At 33.5% G+C, this 24,522-nt stretch overlaps 1 protein-coding gene across 6 annotated transcripts in view; it reads left to right on the top strand.

The window, feature by feature from the left end:
- Positions 1 to 24,522, top strand: part of MEF2C (myocyte enhancer factor 2C) — a 114,104-nt gene that overhangs the window by 32,981 nt on the left and 56,601 nt on the right. For 5 of the 6 annotated variants that reach the window (XM_084225066.1, XM_084225065.1, XM_084225061.1 and 2 more), the window contains exons 2-3: positions 10,483 to 10,680; positions 22,443 to 22,646. In XM_084225066.1, the coding sequence (XP_084081192.1) occupies positions 10,627 to 10,680; positions 22,443 to 22,646 (258 nt within the window). In that variant the 5' untranslated portion in view covers positions 10,483 to 10,626. The remainder of the gene's footprint in view (positions 1 to 10,482; positions 10,681 to 22,442; positions 22,647 to 24,522) is intronic. The other variant, XM_084225063.1, reaches the window with a different exon arrangement.

Genomic DNA, 24,522 nt, shown 5'->3' with positions numbered 1-24,522 from the left:
TAGTAGTTACAGAGAGTAGCAGGTGTACTCTGTGGTAAACACCATCCCTTTTGGTAGAAACTTTTTCTTTTACAAGTCTTGAGATGAGAGTTGTTAGACTCCAATTCTAGACTCGTGGAAAGTATGAAATAGGGACCTAGCACAGTTTTCAAACACTAAACATAAACTATGATGTGGTGAGCAGCACACTTTATTAGATGAGGCTATTTATGTCTTTGGAAGTAATGCAGATACAAAGTCACAGCTCTTTTATCTCTTTATCATATCACAGCATAACTCAGTGTGTTGTATATCCTAGCTTTCTCTCTTTCTCTATTTTCATGTGAATATTGTTAACAGAAATATATCTAATGTTTGTCTGGTTTTAACCACTAAGGACAAAATAAAATTTGTAGAATATCCCACTAAGCTAGAACAACAGAAAATTTCTTCCTCAATAGATTTTTTTAAGCCAGCTATTTCAGACAACTTTTTTTCTCCCATGAGGCAATTTTTTACCTTTTTTACATGTAAAATTCTATGCTATTTTTCCTTTCTTATAAGCAGCTTCATCTGTTCATGCATTTTCCTAGTTCCAAAGCAATGGGAATCTAGTTTGTATCTTCTAGCATAGAGAGATCCTTCCTGTCAAGATGCAGACAGGAGAAAGAAAGCAAATAGCTTCAGCCAATGATGTATGGTTGGCTAATGCTAACAGATATGGCCACATACTGGCCACACATTATTTCCCTTAGTCAGAACCTTCCATTTCTCCAACAGATGCTTTATCCTGGACATGCAGAATTGCAGATATAAGGCACAAGGCAATATATGTGCAAGATTAATTTCCTATCAAGTGGCTTGTAAATTCTTTGTAATTGTAAGTGCTTCGTTGCTATACTGCCACTCTACTTGTCTTCCCTTCTTTCAGAGCAAATCCATTCTGAATTCATGTGTTTCTATGTAATTTGTCTGTATTTTGTATGCTTAACAGCAGCAACCTGTCCTAATTTATGAGCTTTGCCATTAGAAAGGACACAGATTTCAGGTATTCATATTTCAGAGGTAGTTCTTCACTTCTCTGCAGTGAATGTAGGTGTGAGGTTTCTTTTTTTATTATTAGCCCTATTATGTACCTGACACACATTTCATCTCCTTTTGTCCTTGGGAAAAAAAAATCTGAGTGGGATTGGAAGAATTTTGAATTGTTGTGGTCATTGGGAGATTGATATATTTCCCTTGTATTTTTCCCCCACTTCTTCTTCCTTCTCCTCATTTTAAGCCTGCAGCTGTCTCTGGGCAAGCAGTTGCATTCCGTGAGTGTCATAGTTTTTATACTCATACCTATCATATTACTGTTCATACAAAAAGAAAGAACTGTTATCAGCTTAGCAGCTCTCCACAATGTTGTGCAGTCTACATTTTCAGAACTATATTTAATTCTTGACATTTCTAGAAAGGTCAGGAATTAAAGCAAAAAAAAAAAAGTGTTTCTAGAACTGAGTATACACAAAAGAAAATCAGGACATCTCTGTGTCTAATCATTCCTCTTTGAGAAAGAAATTACCAAATGAAGGGTATACTGATCTGAAGTTGCATTAAAAATCTAATAAAGGTAATTAAACATGAGTTATGCATTTAGGTTTATGCTATAAGAAAACCAACTTTTTGTTTCTGTGGTAGTATAGTTTTAGTTGAAATAGTCTAACACTACAAACAAATTGTTTCTAGACAGAAATAATATATCTCATTTTCCAGCTTCTATAGCTGGAAATAAAGGATCATTTTGGCATACACTGAGGAGCCAAAGAATCATACAACATAAAGGTAATTTATTTTTTCCAAAATTATTAGGCTACATTAGGTACTAAATCTGCTTACAACATTTATCTAACTTCTTTTTTCAGTAGTAGTGGTGGGTCTGTTATCATGTTGGTACGAGCTAAAAGGAGCAGAAATAGAAACTAGTAATATAGAAATCAGTAACATTCTCTAAATTTGAAGTCATGTCTGTTTGAGACTCCTTCCATCTCTGGAGAGTCAGTGATGAATTTGGTTGGCTGGTTGCATCATACAAGAACTAATAGTGAAAAATAAATTTAAAAATATCTAACGTATTATAATCAAAATTTTCAAGCCTGAGTAGGTGTCATCATACAGCCAAATACTATCAAATTACTTGAGTCTGGCATACAGAGAGTCCATGGAACTCCAAAGGTTTGTACAGACTTTGTGGCATTTCAATGGCTCAGGACAGGTGAAAACCTTTTATGTTTAATTACTTCATTTCTCTGGTAGGAAACTGAACCACGTTAAGAGATATGCTTGAGTCATTGCTCACTTTTGGCTTGAGTAGCTTGACAAATTTAAAGTATTATAAAGGTTGTTGCCATTAGGACAGGGAAACTGATAAGTGATTCAAATATTTCCTTAATACTGTCATGCCAGCCCAACATATTTATTCATTTTTCCCATCAAGATATTTCCCATCACAAACTTGAAACAGTTTTACTTTCATTCAAGCTTTACCTAGGCAATTTTTGTCACTTACTTTAATTATGTTGGAAAGTATTCCTTTCATTAAGTCCTTAACAATGTTTCCATAGAACCTGTTCTCTATTAGAAGTTTTTCTTATAATTAGGAGCTTATTCTCATCTCAGGGCTTTTTCTCTTAGTTTCTACATTCATGTTCCCAGTTTTATGTTATTTTCATCCACAGTTTTTTCCCTTCATTCTACCTCTTTAGATGATCCTTCCTAATTTTCAGCTTAGTCTTTGAACCAACTAGAGTGGTCAGTCATTCTTTTGCTTAGTAATTTAACGGCACATTGGGTTCTTATTATGGTTTGTTCCATTTATGTATGCCACAAAAATACTGTTTCCAAAAGATTTCTCTTTTCTCTAAAAACTTCCTGAAATGATTCATTTCCAAATGTGTAAGACATTCGTTTTCAAAATATAATTATGAGGTTTCTGCAATCCAAGCCTTTGTTCCTCCTCACAGAGATGAAATGGTAATGCAACACAAACCTGGAATAGCAGAACTCAGTTATATTGTTAAACTCTAGATACACATGATTACAGTGAGAGGAGGATTCCTTTGGAGGATTTCAGAGGATTCTTTGAGTGAGAAGAGGATTCTGGGTCAGGGCGTATAAAATTTCTCTGGAGCTTGTTGGATGAAGACAAAGGAGACAAGACCTGTGTAGTTCTTGACAATTCCATCCATTTTATCCAAAATTTAATTGTCTTCTCCATCCATTCCACCTATTGCTTCTAGACTCATCATTGACCACAGTTTTGACAGACACTGTCTAAGTGCATGTACCAAGCTTCCCAGCATTCAGCAAATTATAAGCAGAAAGTAATCAAAAATCTGTTAGGAAAAAATCCTTTTTAGAATTAATCCATAGTTTCTTCAATAGAGGAAATCTCAGATTGCCTGTCTCTGATATTGGCATCACTAAGCATCTGTACCCAAGTTCAGACTATGATTTGATATTGTATTTTATGGTTTTTTTCCAATTATATCTGGAATAATCCCTGATTCTTAAATGCTATTTTTGGGATTTAAGTTCCACAGATTTCCTCACATGCAAACATTAGTAACAAATCTGTACATCTAGATCTAACCACAATCAGAGACTGCTTTCAGTTGATGCAGTAACTTAACACTAGAGATCTTACATTTTCGTGTAATAAGTCAACACTCTCCAAAGTTCTTTGTGTTTAAGACTGCTCCCAAACTGTAGCACTAGTATTTTACCTGGTGTGTAATATGCCTTTCAATACAAGCAGACCCAAATCAGAGTAGCCCCAAGACCTTTTCAACTCACAAGGTCCTAATCTTACCTGTTGACCACTGAAGTGCTTCCTCTTCTTTAGCTCAGTAAATGATAGACTGAATTTGTAAAATACCTTTCATTACATTCTTTGTGCATCTAGTAACTACAATGCAATCCAATCAAATTATTAGCTCAAAACTGTCAAGAGTCCTAGTTAAATTTGCAGTGGTACAAATTCCCTACTCCATTTTCAGTCAGGTTCCAATTCCTAGCCACATTCTCCATTTCAGACCAATTAGGTGATTCAGTTTTCCGTCCTTTATTTTTTTTCCCTTTCATTGTTAGTATGTCCAGTTGAATAAACTGTTATGCTGAAGCATAATAAGGTGCTTCAGCCAGTCTGAAGCACCTTATGGATCTTATTCCATATATGTTGGTCAGACTGCCATTATGTCTGTCTAGTTGCTAAGGGTACATCATGGACTTAATCATAAACATATAAAACTTTTCTTCAAACTATTTACTTTAAATTTTCCTTGTTTGGGTGATGGGTACACATGGAAATACCATCCAATAATTATTGTAGTTTTAAAATTGACTCTTCACATGTATGTATTTTATGCTAACATTTCACTTATTTTCCTTAAAATCTAATTAGTGTCTGCTTTATTTGCTTTACAAATAAAAACACTGGTATCCAATACTCTCCATTTTAGCCATCTTCAGAAATGTTGTAAATTAGCAAGGTCTTCCTTTCTTCCTCAAGCATAGCAGGCACATATCTACTGGAGTCTAGGCAGTAAGTTTTCATCTGGTGGTTGCTTCCTGTGGTCCACTGCTGCAAGGAATGACCCATCATCTGCAGCAAATTCCACGATCACATGAAGTATTTTGATCTTTTGTCATGGTTCTTTACCAGCATGACCAGGTTTGGTATAGCATGCATGCAATATTCATAAAATCTTCCACCACTGCCCTGGATGGATGTCTGTCAGCACATATTGTGAAAGATAAGCTAAAGTCACTCTTTTCCTTTCACACAGGCATGGATTGGCTTAAATAGAGAAGCAGCTACAGACAAGATATTCTGTGTCAGGATACCTCAGTCTTTTGAAAAGCAGGGTGTGTGGCACAGTGAAATATGGCAGTTGTTAGGACATATCATCTTCTCTGCTATTTTGGCAATGATGTTCAGTTTGCCCCAAAAATTTTTTCAGGGGAACTTTGCAAAACAAAAAACTCTTCCACCCATGATGCACAAGTTCTGGCTCTGTGAGATAACTGTATTTGAGTTATAAGCTACATAGACCACAGTTGTCTGAAGCATTCTTATAATGAGTCTCCAGAAGTGCATCATTCCAAATTTTAAAAAATAAATCACATTGCAAAATATTCTCATGGCTGTTCCAAGGCATAGAAAATAACAGTATTGATTAAACCAGTAACTTTACTGCAAGAAAGGTAATTTCTGCAATTCATTGCTATATTGTCATTATACTAGGAGTGTCTTGAAATGCAAACAAGCAAATAAGGTACAGCTCTAGAAGATTAGATTTAAAATATTCTACTATCCTTTATACAGAAACAAACAAATAAATGGACTATCAGTAGAAATAATCTTATTAGTCCAGCAGATGCTTTCAAAATCAATAGAGAAATTATTGAAATATTAATTGAAATCAAATAATTTTTCTCTTAAATTTCAAAATAGCAATTTACATGTTGGGAATGATTTTGTAGTTTTCAACTTTATGAACATTTTGATTATGCCATAAGTCAGAAGTCAGGTTAGACAACTGATAATATAATAAACCTTGCTAGTTACAGATTACAAATATTTTCTTGATTTACAGATTTTTTTGGTTTGATGTACTATCTCTCTAGTAGTCTCCAGTACTTCATCTATTATAATTTTTCTGTTATGGCTTAAATGTTTGTTTCATACTTCCTGTAGCCAAATGCATGATCTCCTGAGAGTTAAATTTAGTCTATTAAAATTAACTCCCTTTCAACCTTTTCATACGGTAGCCTGCCCTTAAGATCAAAACACCAAAGCGTACGTTATGTTTAATTTCTAGATCAGAATGTTGTGGACATATACTTGAAAGCTTAAGATGACTCCAATTCATTTTTACATGGCTTTCTGCCTGGAGAAACATACTGTAGATCGTACCATTGCTGCTTTACTGGTATGTTGCCATGGTGATTGCATGCGTAATTTTATCATAACCTTCTGTTAATGCCCCAAACTCTGTCCTTTGTTATGACCATGCACACAAACCACCATGTAAATGTAAAGAGCCACTTCTATCTTTAATGTCAGCTGATTTCAGTCAGATAACATGATAGATAATTATTTCACCCTCCTCTGCATTTCTTTAAACTATACCAAACTCAAGGTGACAGTAAGTGATGTCTTCAGTTGATGCAGTATGCCCAGCTGTTTCTTCATTGTGTAGCTACTTTTGTAGGTGTGTGGAACATGGTCAGGATTTTGCAGAAACCATTTGAGTGACCATTTTATCTTAATATGTGTCACTCATTGTCAATGTTCATGATTACATTTTTGCAGCTAATTTTTCATCAGGAAAGTAGATGATGTGTTCCTACTCAGTATATTCACATTTTTAGACCCAGATTCAAAACTTGTTTGAGAAAACAGGTTTGTATAAAAAGATTTCATAGATCTTTTATGGTACTTTTATATACCAAGATAAGAATGATAGGAGAAAGGGAACAGCACTTTTTTCTTTACTTCCTTATACCAGCATAATAAAGAAAAAAATATTTAGTTCTTCAGTTTTAACCTAATTAATCAACTCAGAATGTAAGCTGCTTTTTGGAACAAGGACACATTTATGAGAAGTTTGTTACCTTTGTAAAGCAACCATGAAAATATTATAAACTCTAGCACATTTTAACTTAGTTTTTCTCTGGCTGCCTTCTTTCTTTTGTTTATAAATAAAATATCTTTACTGTCTTGTTTTGATACTCCTTATTTCTCCTGGTGTAACTGCTCAAAGAATTCTCTGTCTGGGGTGTTGCAGCAGGGCAAATGCAGACCGTTCTGCTCAGAGAAGGAAGTGGACAGTTTTGGTTCCCATTTTGCACTTCTGGAACAGTTTAGGGAAGGAAGCACCTTTACACCTTTTATTGTTCGTGGTTGCTGACATAATATCCTTCCCTGACTGCTCTGTGCGTGCTTCCTGCCATTCTGTCAAGATTCTTCTGTGCTGCAGAGAAGGGATAGCGGGTGTGCATCTGTGTGTATATGTGTGCATATGTCTGTGTGTCAGTGTTCAAAAGACAGACAGTATTGGTCAAGCAATTTGCTGCATTTTTCCTTTAGCTCTTTTCCCTTCTCAAGTCTCAGATCAATCTTCTGTCAGCTACCACTGCCTTTTGCCAAAAGACCACCAAACAGAAGACCACCAAAAATAAAGTTCCTCTTTTATAAAGCAGTCTGATTTGTTTTGGTTTTGACTTTTTTTTAACTACTTGGCTTTGCAAAATAATGCAGAGAACTATAACAAAATAACATTTAACTCCACGTTTCTTTAAATGTAATTTGTTTGCACATTATTATATTATCAAGTTGGAAGTTTTATGCAGAGTTAGTTCAACAAAGCTCCTTTTAAATTTCACTTGGATAATTGAGGCCTGCAATACTATTTGATTTTTGAAGTACATTCAACTTTTCTAGTCAATGCGTTTTATTAGTGTTAGTAAAATTACAACTTACCACTTAACAGGAACTTTAAATACTTACGTATTACTTCAATAATAAATTTAAAATACTTACTTAATACTGCAATCCTTGTTTCTGCAAGAACTTTCAAAAGGTATTGAGAGCACCGGTGAAGTCCTAAGCAACCATGGGGATTTGTTGGTCTCCAGAGTTCTTTATATTCTAGTTGACTTGGAAATTACCAAGCTTTGCAGGTTACAGCCCTTGCATGAGATGACTTGATTTACTTATCTGAATTTCATTAATTGGAAATTAATCCTATGATCTTTTTTATGTATGTAGTAATGAAATATATAGAACTATGAGCGAACACATGGTAAGAATAGCACTTGAAGGACTATGTGTTGATAGGTGGCAGTGTGTGGGGGGGAGGGTTTCTAAAAGGAAATGAATTTGATAGAAAAATTGAAAACTTTTTATTTGAAATTGGACTAGTAAGCAAAAGGCAAACTAGGACATATAGGAGGAAAGGGTTTTTTTTAATCCATGCAAGAAAACCTGACTCACTGCCCATTGAAGCAAATTTATATTTCTTTGGAAATTATATGTTTCATACAGATGACCTAATTATAGATTTTATACAAAATTCTGCTTATCAAGTCTTGCATGAATTGCTTGAAAATAACTGTGTAGATCACAGGAATTTTAAGGTTCTGAATTTAAACTGTCTGTAAAAGCTGTTGTTGTTTGAAGACTGGTCTTAAATGTAGAACTGATAAGTGTGTGGGAGGGACTCAACATACTGCTCCTCCGCTGTGATTTTTATCCTTCCTGACAGAGTTTTCTCAGTATTAAGTGATTTTTTCTGAACTCACTAAGCATCTTGATCTGCAGAGCAGCTCATCTTCACTAACCAGCCACAACTGCTCTAATCTGCCCACCCTGACCTTCCACACTGCAGTGAATAGATTAGGCAGACAGTGTTGTAAACCAATAGCACCACCAGCCTCAGCTGAATGAAAGAAAAGGAAGTTGTTCCGTGTATACTTGCTGTGGATTAGAGTATAGGTTTGCTTCTGCAGAGAAAGACAGACTCTTTGAGTCCCACATATGCATGGGAAACACCATTCTAATTTGTGCTTTGTGCTGGAGGTAAGACTGTAGGAAAAACAGGAAAGAAACCCAAACCAAGGAAGTGTAAAACTGTTTCTAAAAATAGACTGGGTTTGTTTGTCAACACTGAAAATCAGATAAGACTGTCTCCTAACTTTGTGTGGAAAAAAAGCTTTTAAAAATACATTTAAAAAATAAATTTATTTCAAATTTTTGGTCCTCTGTTTTTTGTTGTTGCTGCAAATATAATCAACAACCTTTGTATCTATTTAAGCAGTGAGTAGCTACTGCTTTCAAATATAAAAAGCAGCTAAGAATTTTTGCAGTCTGTATTTTGTTATAGTTACAATATGAATTGTTCCACATTCTGTGTTCTGCATTAAGGTAATAATATACAAATATGCCCAGAAAATAATATAAAATACACATTCATATATAGAAATATAATAAGTACTGTACTTGAAGATTTGTTTCGCCCAATAGATTAATTACACCATAGTGACTAGTTGAAAACTCAGACTGACTGCTTATTTGTTAATTTTTTTTCCCCTAGAGTGATAAAACACTTGAACAGCTTAAAGTTTAATGTATGCTAAGAAAATCAAAAGCAAATTGAAGATCAGAAGGAGTGAGATCTAACTTTTCTACCTCAGCTTTGAATCAGAGCCAAATAATGGATTAAATGACTAGAATATCAGCTTAGTGTTATGCAATATATTGTGAGAATTTATCCGGTTGACTGAGATACTATATGTTTAGAATAAAGGAGGAAATACCAGCCTCTGTTCTAAAATTACAAATGTTTTACTTCCAAGGCAATATTTTTATTGCACTTCAAAAGAAAATTTGAATTCTTATTGGTCAGATTTCTTTTTCCTATTCTGTATTCTTTGTGCTGTTTACTTAAAACATATAAAAATATACTAATATGGTAAACTGAGATTATAAAGCAGAAAAACTTGTGTCTTTTATCTTATACAAGACAAAATAATTTTTGTACTTTTTACTATTTCTATGGACTCATTTATTATTAAAATAAAAGTATTTTATTGTTAAAATACTTTGGATATTATATAAATTAATTATGTGGTTTATAAAATTTTGTGAAATATGTTTCCTGCGTTGTGTGTTTTTATATACAGTACATTTCTCTCCTCAACTCTATGACAGAGCCAGTATTGTAAAGCTCATGCATTACTAAAACAGTAAAAAATATTTTTCAAAACATTCTTAAAATTGTCACCTCCCTCTCTTGTTCCTTTTTTATAAGAAAACCTGTGTTTGCAGGTTAGAAATCCTTTGCAGAACATTTAAGAATTTACACTAAAATGCAATGACAGAAAAGGGCACTAGTGATTTTCCAAGTATCCTCAGTAATACTTTCACTAATTTATATTCTTAAAGAATAAAGTTAAGAACTTTGGATTTAAAGTAGCTGGTAAGTCTTATTTATCAAGTAACACTTAAATAAATGCCCATTGTATTTGCATATTGAGGGAAATCATCGCCTCTGCTGTCAAAGCACAAAATTGTTTTCCCTTCAGAAATAAATTAACTGGCCTGCTTAGCATACATAGATACAGAATAGTTTATTAACTCTCTGATTTAAGTATTTTTTCATATTAGAGCTGTGAGTGATATTTAGAATTAAAGACATTAATTACATTAACATTTTCCCAACTTGTACTTCAGTCTTTTTCTTTATTGCTTTATATTTGGTGTTTTCTTTCATAGAAATAAGCCTTTGAATAATATTTTTTTTCCTACATGCATTGCTTGTTTTATAAGTGCAGTAAATTTTAGTTTGAATTTTCTTGTACACTAAACTATAATAAGGATGCTTGGCCACCTCCATGTAATAACTTTCTTCTGGTTATCAATTTCATAGTAACATTTGATTTCCTTTCTGTGTTTAGCAGGAACGGATGCAAGGGACTGTGAACTGAGTGGCGCAAGTGCTGAAGAAGGAGACTTGTTTTGAGGAAACAGGAAAGAGGAGTAAAAGAGAAGGGAAAAATACGTAATTTTAAGGAAGAAGGAGAGAAAAAAAAACGGGGACTATGGGGAGAAAAAAGATTCAGATTACAAGGATTATGGATGAACGTAACAGACAGGTGAGTTGCAAAAATACCTGACTTAAGCTTCATATTATAAGCTAACTTATTAGTAAAGGTGATTAAAAAGTTGATAAGTCTGTGTACCTATGCTTATACCAACATATACATATACACAATGTATGTTAGACTATCAAAGAAAAACTACTTTGGTAAACAACCTGAAACCTCACACACAGTGTTTTCAAGTTCAGTAACATGAACAGTTAGGAAGTTATTACTTGACGACTTTATTCTAGAAAGACTGCTGTGTGTGCTCTACTATTTACTTTGAGTTCCGTCTGGAATATACATAGTTAAGCACACCTGTGAGTTGTTACAGGACACAGGCTTTTAGTACTAAATTTTTGAACTTTTATAATATGAATTATTATAATATGAACACTTTCATTTAAATTCAGACATCCCTATTATTGGTGGTCCCTCACCCTTGCAGTGTCTTTATTTTTACCTCCTTCATATAAAAAAGAAACTATTTCATAAAAAAGTTTCCTCTTCTCCTGTCTGAATTTTAAGAAGAATTTGAGTAGCCTAACTCTCTAATTCTAAAACCCACATACAATAATACTAGTACGTTGTAGTCATAAAACCAAGCAACCATCACTATTTAGCTAAGGCTAAACAGGTCCAATAGGACAGATTAACTAATTTTTAACTATGCTTAAAATAAAATGGCTAGGGAGCTGTCACAAATTATCAACACTATTTCTGCTAGTTAAAATATGATCATAAATTAGGAATTTTTCTTCCCTGTGTTCACAAAAATAAAATTCAGTAACTGATATCTCCTAATAATATTGGTCAAAATTGCTCCTGTTTACATTTGTTGTAAATGACTGGATGTGGATGTTTTGTTGAAACTGGAGATCCACTCTTGTGAGAATCTCTCCATATAATTATTTAATACTGTGGTTAATGTTCTTCTTACCCCTAGCTGCAATTTAGGAATAATCTTCAGTAGCTGATTTTTAAGAACTCGATACTGAGTTACTATTAATATAGTAGTACTACTAATTTGATCTATAAATTTCTTCATATATTCAGGGATATTTTAAGAAGGTGTTAGTCATGGAGGATTTTATAAAGCCATAAAAAACTCAGCCTAGGCATAACAACAAATTATAGCCCTTAAATATACTTTCCAAGAATTTTTAAATATTTTAGTGTTAGTAGTAACTCGTGATCTCTATGGCAGAAAATCATGTGGGACAGCAAAATGTTCCTTATGATGGATGCATTTATTGTTTTTCCTAAAAGTTGCCTGTTCTAGTGAGACAAGCTAAAAAGTAGTAATTCTAACAATATATAAATGTCATCATATTTAATTTAATTGTCTTGTAGCATGGAGCTGAAACTGGATGTGAAATATTGAATTGAATTTATTATAAATATTAAGTCAGTAGTTGTTTGAAGCTTGTCCATGCTATAATAGCTTCTTTTTGAAGGGAACTTGAATTATTTTGTAAATGATACCACAAAATTTTGCCATTCGCAACATTAGTTCATACAACAGTTTCAATTTCAACTTGCTTGCTCAAATGTAGTATTTACAGAGATTTTAGACCCACTTTCGGAAAAAAAACCCTTTTAAATGGTTAAATATACTTTTAAAAAAAGGAGACAGCTAGCCTTCAAATTATTCACAGTAGAGTTTCAAGAATTTGAGAACCAGCTTTTGGAACTAATAATTATGAATAAAACTAACACTAGAATACTAACAACTGTAGTGTTAGTGCAGGAAGTGTTTGTCTCAGTAGCATTTCTTAGACTCATAGAATCACAGAATGGTTCGGACTGGAAGACAACTATTTCCAACTCCACTGCCATGAGCAGAGAGTCGTTCCAAAAGACCAGGTTTCTCAAAGTCTGACCTCATACACTTCTGAGGAACAGGGCGGACATAGTTTCTCTTGTCAACCTGTACCTGTACTTCACTGCCCCCACAGTAAAGAATTTTTTCCTAATGTCTAATCTAAACCTACTCTCTGTCAGCTTGAATACATTTTCTCCTTCCTGTCACTCCATGCCCTTGTAAAAAGATCCTCTCCCTCTTTCTTGTAGACTCCCTTCAGGTACTGGAAGGCTGTAGTTAAGTCCCAGCCTTCTCTTTTCCAGGCTGAACAATCCCAATACAATATTTGCTAATGTATCTTAGCCACTGTGAGGCTGGAGATATAGATTTACATTATTTTACTTTCCATATTGTAAAACTGGCTTGATTCTGCTTCTTAATTCTTCTAATATATTAATCATAATTTTTAAAGCATTTCTACTGACTTTATCTTGCATTTAGGGCTTTGATTTAAAGCTCAATGAAGCAATGAAAAGATTTTCATTGTTTCATTGGACTATGAGAATCAGCTTTTTAATTTTAGTAATAGATATATGATTAAATACAACTGGATTTTTAATAATAGCTGCTCTTTAGCATAGCAATATTAAGGTATTGCTGCTTTAGCATAGCCATATCAGTTTATTTGTTTCCTAACTTGCACATTTACAGTAATCTTAAACTATGAACTTTCTTACATTCCTATTTTGTCTTCTTACCTGATTGCATAAATATATAGTAAAAAGAAGATTAAAATGTTGGACCAGAAAAAAATGATTAAAAGTTTTTGATTAGTGAAGCTAAGATACCAGCTCAAGGACAGTTGCACAAAGCCTATTTGTAGCTCCATTTAAAGATGGAGATATTTTCTTTCACCTTACCAAAAACTTTTGCAAGAACGGCATAAAGTGGCTTGGCTAGAAACTGCCTTATTTTTGCTTACATTCAAACACAGTATGGTTTCACAATACAAGGTATGTTATAAATTATATACCTGGATGGTGCATCCTCAGCTGTTCTCAAGCACGTAAATCCTCCGCAGTACGGCACATGCCGGTAAAAATGTGTGGAACATGTATCAAATGAGGAGCTATTGCAGTAGCTTTATTATTCTGTCTTCTCTCCCAGTGCAAAGGTGAATTTATTTGGAAATCAGAATATTTGCAGAATGGTTCAAGGTCTGGGGAGCAAATCTTGTCCTTGATTTTCCATTTAATTTCCCAGCCTCCTCTATGTCAGCCACTGAATGTTGTTTCTTGTGGGCTGCAAGTTGACTATATTTTTCTAGTCCTCATTGATACTTTATGGTGACAAAGATGGCATGAATGTTTCACCCTTCGAATAATCATGGATTTTCTTTGGTTGGAAAGATTTCAGAGAAGACTGCCTGAAAAATTCCCTTCCACTGTTTTTTGACACGTGTAGAAGGAAAATTAATAACTGCCAGGCCTAGATTAAATATTTATTTCTTTTGCGTGATTTGGTTGCTACCATAGCATTAAATGGAATCAAAACTTTCAAGTGAATACTGTTATAATTAGACAATGTGACCAAATACTTTCTTTTTATTCCAGTGATAATTCTTGGATAATATCGTCTTTATAAATGTATACCAGGAATGTATCCCTGGTAATATTGTTCAGTCTCAACAAGGTTGTGAGGTTGTGCAAGCTTTGTCAACAGACCATTCAAATAGACTGTGACTGCTTACATATTAGTTTCACCATCAGTAGAATCAATAGCCAAAAATGTTAGCATTGACATCTGATACTAGAAGTTCCAGACTGCTACAAGTTCTTTCTGCAGAAACTTCAATTGAGTAGATTGGAAAAGAATTCTGGTAACACTTCTAGAATGGTTAAAAAAAGAAAAAGAGGGAGATCACTTGAAAAAAATTTTATTTTTCTGTGTTTTCTTAATTAAAAGAAATAATTTATCTACCTTTGCTATGGTCAACATATGAAGGAAAAATTGTATTCCTCTGTCTCAGAAAAGTCCTTGTGCTTTTCCCGGATTTTGTATAAATGTGCAATATTTTGTTAGTTTTAATGATAGCCTTTTGTAGTCTGCTTCAGATGAGGACCATCTGAAATTTTTTGCAGCCATACAGACAGGGCTGTCCAGGCCTAAAATACATAAGTGTTATGACATAAATTTTATTGTCTTACGGTTATACAAGGTCTCTCACAAAATATCTCATTAAATCCATGGTCTGTAAGCTAAATCCAGAGGTATATTGACCCAGGAATGAGGGCATATTGACCCAATAATTTTCTCATGTCAGATCTGGAACACTCCCTGCATTTAATCCCCATTTTTTATTCTAATTAGTATTAGGAAATATGAAGCCTTACATGGTGATTTTTTGCTCCTATGATTTTCTTGCTCATTAGTTTTGCATTTTTTTCCTGCTTCTGAAGAGTCACAATTACAATTGAGTTTATCATATCTCATGCTTCTGCACAACGTTCATTTCTTTAAATTTCTAATGAGCTGCTGGGGTCTTAAGTTTTATTAAATACCATAGTAAGTCTACACTTCAATATTAAGGTGTTTAACGTTGAGACACCCTTTTTAAAGCATCACATCTGTGTAAATCTGTAGGGTTTAAACTTGCTGTTTAAATTTTTCATGCCCAGACTTTTTACCATTCTCTAATTTCAGAATATTTGTAAAGCTATAAATTGAGAATTACGGAGTTATCAGCTCAATAGAGAACAAATCAAAGCAGATACTAAAGTTATGGGGCAAGGGAAGAATATCCTGGAAGGAAATGACCATCTGCAGGAAGACCTAGATTTGTTCTACTGACTTTGATACCTAATGCTGCTAGTTTCAAAAATAATTTCAGCCTCATGTATCTATTTTTGTCTGTGTTTCAGCTCTATTTAAAAGGAAAGGGTAAGAGACTATTGTCTGAATCAGAAGTTTCCCTGTAGAAAGAGCAAAGAACATTGAATATTAATGCAAACATGAGCACAAGATAGGTAAAAAAAAATTTTCTCCACCTATTTACTTATATTTTCATTATTCCTTCATGGAGCATCTTCATTTTATCCAAGACATAACATTTCCCCACCTCTCTCCAGGGAAATGTTTTCACATGAAAACATAACTGCTTGACGATGTACCTAAGTATAATTTTTTGTTCAATTAATCTTTGTCTTAAACATCACACATTTTGCCTTTTACATATTTTTATTAATTGCTTATATTAAATTTAACACAGATATAGACTTGAAATATAGCATTAAAATTAGACAGTGACCTTGATTTTTCAGAGGTAAAGTCAGGTTTCTGCAAGAAAAGAGTTGTACCTCAAGTTTTCAAGACTCCTAATTGTGGTGATCTGTACAACTCTGGTGACACTTTTCATGTTATTCCAGACTACCTGAGAATTAAAACTTTAACACAGCTACTGAAATGTGCCATGAATTTCTAGAATGCAATATTTTGAGGTTAAATGTGCTTGTATTACAAATTGGTGTTCTGAGCAGTCTGGAGTGAATTATCCTAAGGTAAATATTTAGGTCAAATTACTTTTAATTTGAAGTGTGAGCAAGAAGCCTAAGTGAAGAAAGTGCAGTACATCTGCCAACACAGCAGAGAAGAAAAATAATGCAGACACAGACACAGTCTTGCTGTCTTGCAAGGAATGGTTTAGAAACCCCTGGGGGAGAAAGAGCTAGAGGTGGGAAGCAGAACTGAAGCCATTGTGGAGAGGAAGAAGTTACACTCTTCCTGTTATGACAGGAAATGCAGACAAATGTGCTTCCTGACCATTTGCTCAGCAGGGAATGAAATATTCTTTGACCTTTACCTTATGAACATTTTAGCAGCACAGAACTTATAAACATGTTTTTTACTATAAACATATGCTTGTACCTGCCAGAACTAGTGATAGCATACAAAAAAAAAAAAAAAAGTTAGCTTTTGTGTATATTGTATCAGCTACTGTGTATTTGAGATTATCTTTTTTGCCTAAAATTTGTACATATCTGTAGATCTGTCTATAAAGGACTAAATCATATCTCTCTATTCAACAAAATGAAGTGAAGCATCAAAGATTAGCTTTTATTATTCTTTCATTTCTGTTTGGTCTTAGATCTTAATTTATAATTTAAAATGAGAAGCATATTGATACTGGCTGATCTCCTAATTTTTGAGGTTGCTGTATCATCTTTAATTAATACATCTTTCAATTTTGTCCCTCCTTTCCTTGTTTTTACACAGAAAAAACTTACAAGATTGACCCTTATGACTGGGATTTGGGCAGACTGAATAGTATCACTACTTTAAGTATTTGATCTGGTATTTATGAACAAAGATTCTAAAAATGTGGTGTAATACACAAAGACTTCTTTTTTTATATGGGTTAATCATGAACATTTTATTTGTTATGGCTATAATTTTAGAGCATCCTCTTAGAACTCCTCTTTATCTGGACTATTCATCAAGTCATAGCACAATATGCTTGGGGCTTTCTGGGACAATAGCTCATTTACCAGCATAAATCAATGCTGTCTCATCCCTATAAGTTATGCTGGAGGGTTATAAGAACACGGAAGCAGTCTGCTGAAAGTCTTTTATTTAATGTGGTATTGCATAAAGGAAGGTTTGTCTAGATCAAATTCTGCACTGGTGCTGCTTGCCAGTCCTATTTGAGAGTTATTGTAAAGATTGTTTCAGCCAGACCTCTTCATATGACAAACAGTTCTAAACAAGAATCAGAGGAAAATAAGAGGAAAAAGGGAAGAGAGAATATGGCAACAATTTTTTGCCTCTCCAGTAGTTATTTGATGTTTCAACAGAACAGGCTTGGCAGTGACATTATAGTGAAGAGCCCCTCTGATTATATATAGCCAACTTGGCCTTATTATTATATGTAGCCAACTTGGCCTTATGTTTGAAGCTGGGTAGACTACTCACTTGGTACCTCCTATTTATCACATACAACATATCTACTGCACTTGCTCTAGTCCCTGTGTCAGAAATTTAGACATTCCAGAGGAAATAAGGACAAAAGATAACTTTTTTTTTTTGACAACATGGTGTCATTATCAGATACTTCCGTGCATCAGTGATCCCTCTTCTTCACCTGTTTAATGGCGTGTTTAATGGCAAGAAATATACTTGGGAAGCATTTGTGAAAATTCTCTCATTTTCCTATGCCAGCAGTTATATATCTGTATACTCAGAATAGGAAGAAGTAAGGAGAGCACTGATATTCTGACACTGGCTGGACTGAATCATTTGAAACATCATGGGATTGCTACTTTGGAAACATAGTGTTAGCACATATACTGTGACTGCTAGTGACACATATGGAGTAATGTTATGGTTCAGCCTCTCATAGTTTGTGAAATTTCAGAAAATTTATTCAAAGAATCCAAATTAAAACTAAACTAAACTGAACGAAACTAATCCCAAACCAATTCCCATCAAAAGAAAGACACAATCATCACATGAAAAAAAACATAGATCATGTATCCTTAAGGTTGTATTCATTAAATGAGAATATTTAAGGATGTTTATGTTTCTTTACTGCTATATTAAAATCTATAAGAATTATAAAATTGTTACAAATTTACTTAAAGACTACTTCCAGTGGCTAGCATCCAGATTTACAAACCCACATAGCTAAATTAAAATTTAGGCAGATGAAAGAATTTGTAATCGCAACCAGGTGACAGTACCTTCTAATCTATACAGTTTAAGTTTAATTTAATAATTATTAAAAAAGAAAGTCTTCTTGGCATCAAATTGCCCTCTAAATTGAGCATATCATGTGTGACATGAACACTTGAATTCACACTCTACAGCTTCACTTGCAGATTTAGATTAGGCCATTTGAAAGCTGTTTCCAGGAACTGACGAGCCAGAGTTGAAGTTGAAAATCACCCTTTTAATAATTCTCTTTATTCAATGCCTTTCTTTTAGCACATTTCACCTTTAGTTAGAACTTCATCCAAAATATATAAAAAGCTCACCTTGATTTATATCAAGGAAATTGAAAGTTAACTACTTCCCTGTAAGTATTTTACAGTCAAGTAATGTCTTGATTAGCTCACACCATTCAAAGTCATAAGCATTAATGCTTATTCATATACCAAAATGCTTCAGACTTTAGTAACCTATCTTCTGGATACCACCATTCTTATTAAGAGGACAATTACATTTAAAATAAATAAATAAAAATTAAATAAGTAGAATAACTATAGTTTTAAGACAAACATAAAAGACTAGTGGGTTTTGAGTTAATACAAAAGGATAGAATCTGGCTATTTTTGGTAGGATTCAGAAATAATTTTGGTGATCTGCACACCCTGCTCTTTTTGTAATATATATAAAACAATGCATTCAAGCATCTCATACAAGTATTTAGAAATTGTATCATTGTCAAAAACCTCATGTTTTATATGCACGTGCTTAAAAAGGTTTTAAAGACCTTTGAATATTTGCCTCATTTCTGTTCCACTTCCATTCCACTTTAATTTTTTATTACTTTCACCCTGTTATTATAAAATATTCTATCCCAAAAGGATCTTCTAAACTGCTTATCATTCTCCTAAAAAGAAGTCGATTTCTTACCTGAAAAATTCTGCAAATTAGCAGTGATTTAGATAGTGGGGATAATTCAGCATATGGTCACTAATATTGTCAGGAAATAACATGTTGTGATTTGATTATTGATGCTGAAAAAATTAAATGTTACAGAGATATCAAAAAGTATGGACTTTTGGAGGGCATCTTATTTGAAATATTTCATGAATTTTCTCACCGTTTGTGTGTTTTCCTTCAGTGTCACTAGCGTTGTTTATGTCAAATGACAAAGTGACATTGTCAGGTGTTATATGACACTACCAAGACTTTGAACACAAATTATAAGACTATGTCAACACATGAATTTTTTGGTGATGTAGCCACAGTTTGTGATCATGACAATGTGACTGTCTTGTTGATTCTCAGCACTAAGTCAGTTCAAGCATAATCAGAGATTTTTCAGTGAAGATTACAACTAGAAAAAAGAGAACAGAAGTTTTAAATAATTCATGCAATTTTTATCTCTCAACAAAACCTTTTCTTTACTAGAATATTAGCTGCTACCTTAGAGAATATTTATTAGATGGTGTTTAATTTTAATATTTTTTAATGTGGATGACAATGGTTAACATAGCAAATGGTGAACAAATAGAACAAATAAAGTTAAATAATAAAAATTCTGTTTATTAATATTGCTCACAAAAGTTTTTTAGCATATGGCATATTCATCTTCATTATGTAGCCACATAGAAGAATGCATGCAAAAAGGTAATTTTGTTTTTTAAATGGCTTGAAGGGTATTAGTAATTTTTTCTGAAGTCACTGACAGGACATTTCACTATACATTTGAAAAGTTCTCTATTATAAATTGTTATAAAAACATAATAAATTTACATCTATGTATATGGATTATGTATGTGTAAAAATAAACCACTATGAATTGCATATTCAAAAATCAAACTTCCAAATGACAAGTAGTGAAACAGTAGTAGACACAATTTCCTTTAATTCATTAATTATCAGTTACAGAAGGCATTACAGAAGGCAATTTAGAAAATATTAGGAAGATAATATAGGAAGATCAAGAAATTAAAATCATATCAAATTCAGAACAATTATGATTATGCATTAAAGAAAGAAAAAATGAAGATCTAGATTATTCATTGTTCTGGTTTGTGGGCTTTTTCCATTGTCCATGAAGTATAACTCTAACCAGTATCACTCTGGTGATAAGTATTATGAATTATCTCCTGTGCAGCACAGCCATGTGGTTTTTCAAAATATTAAGGAGTTTTAACTAACAGTAAACACAAACAGTGGCTTTAAGGATATTTTTCTTCTGGGATGGATTTGAATGAAAAGCATGCCAAATGCAGAGATACTCCACCTTCAGCACTGTGGTCAAAAAGTTGACTGAAAATCATGTTAGATGCAGAAAAATATGTTGAATTAGTACATTTTATTTTCTGTATCACTAATTATTTCTAAAATGAGCTTATATATATACATACATATATATATATAAACTATATATGTCATATATATAAAACTATATTAAGTATATATATAGTTATAGTTGTATATAAAACTATATCTCTTTCAAGCATTTCATTGCATTTTTCTGTAATCAGAGAAACCATTAAAGGAATATTTTGAAGACAAGGGGTGTTTTTTTATTATTATTATAATTTAGAATTTGAGTGAAGTTTTGTTACCTATCTCTTTATTCACACCAAATATCAAAAGCCATGATAAACAAATTTAGAAAGAACTATAAATGATGCATACTTCAGACAAGTGCTGTAGAAAGTGGTTTTTTTTAAATGCTTGAATAATTGTGTTCAATGGCAATCCATCTTTTCTTAACAATATGTTGACAGAAGTTAAAACTATTGAAATTAAAATAAAAGGAATAACAGTCGGTATGCATTTGGGAGAATAAGTGTTCACAGTAGGGACACAAAGCCTCATCTTTCTGAGAGAATCTAACAAATAGGGATTAACAATACTTAAAAAGTTACATTTTCCTTGGCCTGGCATATTGGGATTTTAAGGTAGTCTGGGGCTGCGCTTAGGATTAACTTGTGACAAGTGTGACAAGAAGTGTAACAACTTAAAATGCTAGCTGTATGACTCTCAGACAGTCTGATCTTGCCGCAGCATTTATGTGCAGAGGTGGTACTGTTTTTGGGTATATAAGGGATGGTAACAACAAATGTAGAATCAGGCAGACCAATAAACCTGGTTGTGTGCCTATCCTTGACATACCAAGTACCTTGACCATGTGTTAAATTCAATTGATTATAGGCTTAGCAAAACCATTTTTGTCTTAAAAATTCCTGTCAATGAAAAGTATGTAACAAAAATTGCACATGTGAAGAAACAGAGGAGAAAACTTCAAGCATACAATTAGCTTAAAAAGCTCTTAGTAGTTTAGTATTTCAAGTCACATGTCTAACTGGAACTTGTAACCTAGTGCAGAAAAGCAGATAAAAAAATTGTTTGATGTGCAGGTCTTTCATTGTCAAGACAATCCCTATGGAAAATTATGGTTTTGAAGAGAATAATTATAATTTTCATACTGCCTGGATTTTGCATTATGTAGGGTCTGGCCTACTGAGAATTTGCAAGCACATCCTTATTTCTTTCCTATATAATATGACCTAGAGCCCTTTGTACTAAAAATGCCAGTTCATATTCCTAAGTATAGGAATTGAAATGAAATAAAATATGATGTGTGTGTTCAGAAAAGACTTTGTTTCAAAGGCTGCTGACCAGATATTTTCTTTTTTCATGTTTTATAATTCTCTTTTCTCATGAGTGCCATTTTTTCACACTAGATATTTCTTCAAAACTATCATGAGTGTGTTTATATGAGCAATGTATCTCTTTTGCAATGCTTAAATACTTATGAAATAATTTCTTTGGTTCAAAGCTAGCAGGAATTGGAGGGCTTGAAATCAAAGTCAATTAAAAAAAAACTGAATTGACTGCACTTTTTCAGAATATTTACAGCTGCTCATCTGAAGTTCATTTTGCAAATGTTGATGGGAAAGCTGTACGCCATCTAAAGGATATCTGAATTCAAAAGTAAAAGTTGTTGTATCAACACTTCATAGCACCAGTTAATGAAAATACCCCATGGTCCTTACCTGTATCTCAGGTTTCATGCAATGATAATTAGGTATTTCTCCCTTGTGTAATACATACAACACACATATATATATATATTCTATTTTGGAACTCTTTTATGTTTCTTGATTTGTTTTCTGAGCATGTCAATTCAAAGACAAAGCACTCAGACATTATAGCTCCAAAAAAAAAAGGAGAAAGACTATAGAGAGCAACTTGTGGTGTTCTGATGGACCTTTTTTGCTTTTCTTTCCAGGTGACTTTTACAAAGAGGAAATTTGGGTTAATGAAGAAGGCTTATGAGCTTAGTGTTCTGTGTGACTGTGAGATTGCTCTGATCATCTTCAACAGCACCAACAAACTGTTCCAGTATGCCAGCACTGATATGGACAAAGTGTTGCTGAAATATACGGAGTATAATGAGCCACATGAGAGCCGAACGAACTCAGATATTGTTGAGGTAAGACTTTGTGTTTTGCTCTTAGATGGAGGTTCTCCAAGTAGATTACACCTTCAAGTGACATAGCAGCAGGAGAGCAGAGCAAGATAGATAGTGGTGTATTGGCTCGGGCATTGGAGGTGGCGAAGCCAAAGCTTCAGGAAATCCACATCTTTTGTGAGCATTTTATCCTTCTGAGTCTTGCAGAAACTTCTGCAAATGGATTTCTGGCTCCCTATTTTCCAGGTTTCTGTGCTGCTTTGTCACTTTGTTGCATTAGTTCTCTCCATGCCTTGACCACTACCTACCAGCTGAATCTCCTGCTTGTCTCCTAGTCTCTTCCAGGGACAGGCTCTCCAGAAGACTTTGCATACTTTGTCTCCACAATCAAAAAATTATAATATTGTCTGTCCAGAAGGAATTAATAATACATTGTAAAAGATGTGGAAGAAGATTTAGAGGAATTTGTTGGTGGAATTTGACTGCTTTTCTTAGCTTTTTGATTGTTTACAGAGGGTGTCAAATAAAATGCAAAAGAAAAGTTGATTTACAATCTGCACAGTAAAAATATATGAGCTACTCACACATAATATTGTTACCATAATGTAATACTGACAGTATCAAAGCAATAGTTCCAGAATGCTAACACTGTTGGTTTTTTTTTAATTATAAGGAGCAATTTTTTTATTTACAATTACTGAAAATTATTAATTTAAATTAAAAATTTTAAAATTAAACTTCTAATATTCTTAGAAAAGTCAGTGTATGTTGCAATCACATTTGGATTCAAGCTATGCAAAATACATAAAGCCTTCAATTATTTTGTTGTTATTAACAAAGCACTCATATCTTAGACAGATATCTAAAAAATGGGTTTTGTGACCTACACAATTTCTGGTTTTAAAGCGCATGACTGATCTAATGGTATCAAGGATGATGACCTATCTTAAGGGTCAGTGAAAATTTACTCCTGAATATGTTGATGTATATACTTAGTTTACTCCAGATTTTTATAAAGTTAGTTTCAGATTTTTGAGTTATCTGGATGTTTTCTGAAAAACAACTTTGATACTTTTGGAATCTTTGCCAGGGTTAGTCATGTTTTTGAGGCTAGAATGTAAGATAGTGAGTTATTTACACATAAAATATTTTAAAGGATAAAAAGTTCTGCATAATTATGATTGTTATACTTGTTACAGAGTCACAGTCACACCACCTTAGATGGGCAAAGACTGCACACAGGATTATACATCACTTCTCTCTCTATCCTTATGCCAGCATCTAGGAAGTTACTGTTTTGCTTCCCTCCCTATTTCCCTCAGATTCTGCCCCCCATTAGAAGAGGGTGAGGTGCTGACAGCAGAAAAAAAATCATATGAGTTGAGACTAGAAGGAAAGTGCATAATTTTTTCCTCCTCTCCATCATTTCTTTTCCTCTCTTACTTCAGATCCTTTGCATAAACATGAAGCCTTTCTTGCCCCCCAGATCTGGGAAGTCCAAAAGAATTCAAATTCTATGCCCAAAATTAAGTCCTCTCCTCTTTTAGTGGAAAAAGGCCAGAATATTCTTAGCAGAAGAGTTTATTGTGATATCTTTTCTTCTTCCTACAGACTTTTGTGGGAAATAGGTGTTAATACATGTAGGGATTTATGGCTTGCTTTGCAATAAATGCATACTTTCTATCATAAGGACTATGGTTTTCCAAGGATCTTGAATGAAATCTTACAATTTCAAATAATGTTGAAATTTTCAGAAAGAAAATTCACTGCACCAGCAAAATCCCTTTCTGCATGAACAGCAGGCCAATTTGGATAGGTTGATCAGCAGTTTTGCATTCAGATGTGTAACTTTCTGGCTATACCCAAAGTTTGGTGGGCAACTCTTTTCACTTTTCTA

The sequence above is a fragment of the Fringilla coelebs genome (assembly GCF_963513975.1).
Source record: "Fringilla coelebs genome assembly, chromosome: Z".
NCBI lineage: Eukaryota > Metazoa > Chordata > Aves > Passeriformes > Fringillidae > Fringilla > Fringilla coelebs.
Note: the sequence above shows the minus strand (reverse complement) of the source record. Positions and strands in the feature narration are given on the sequence as shown.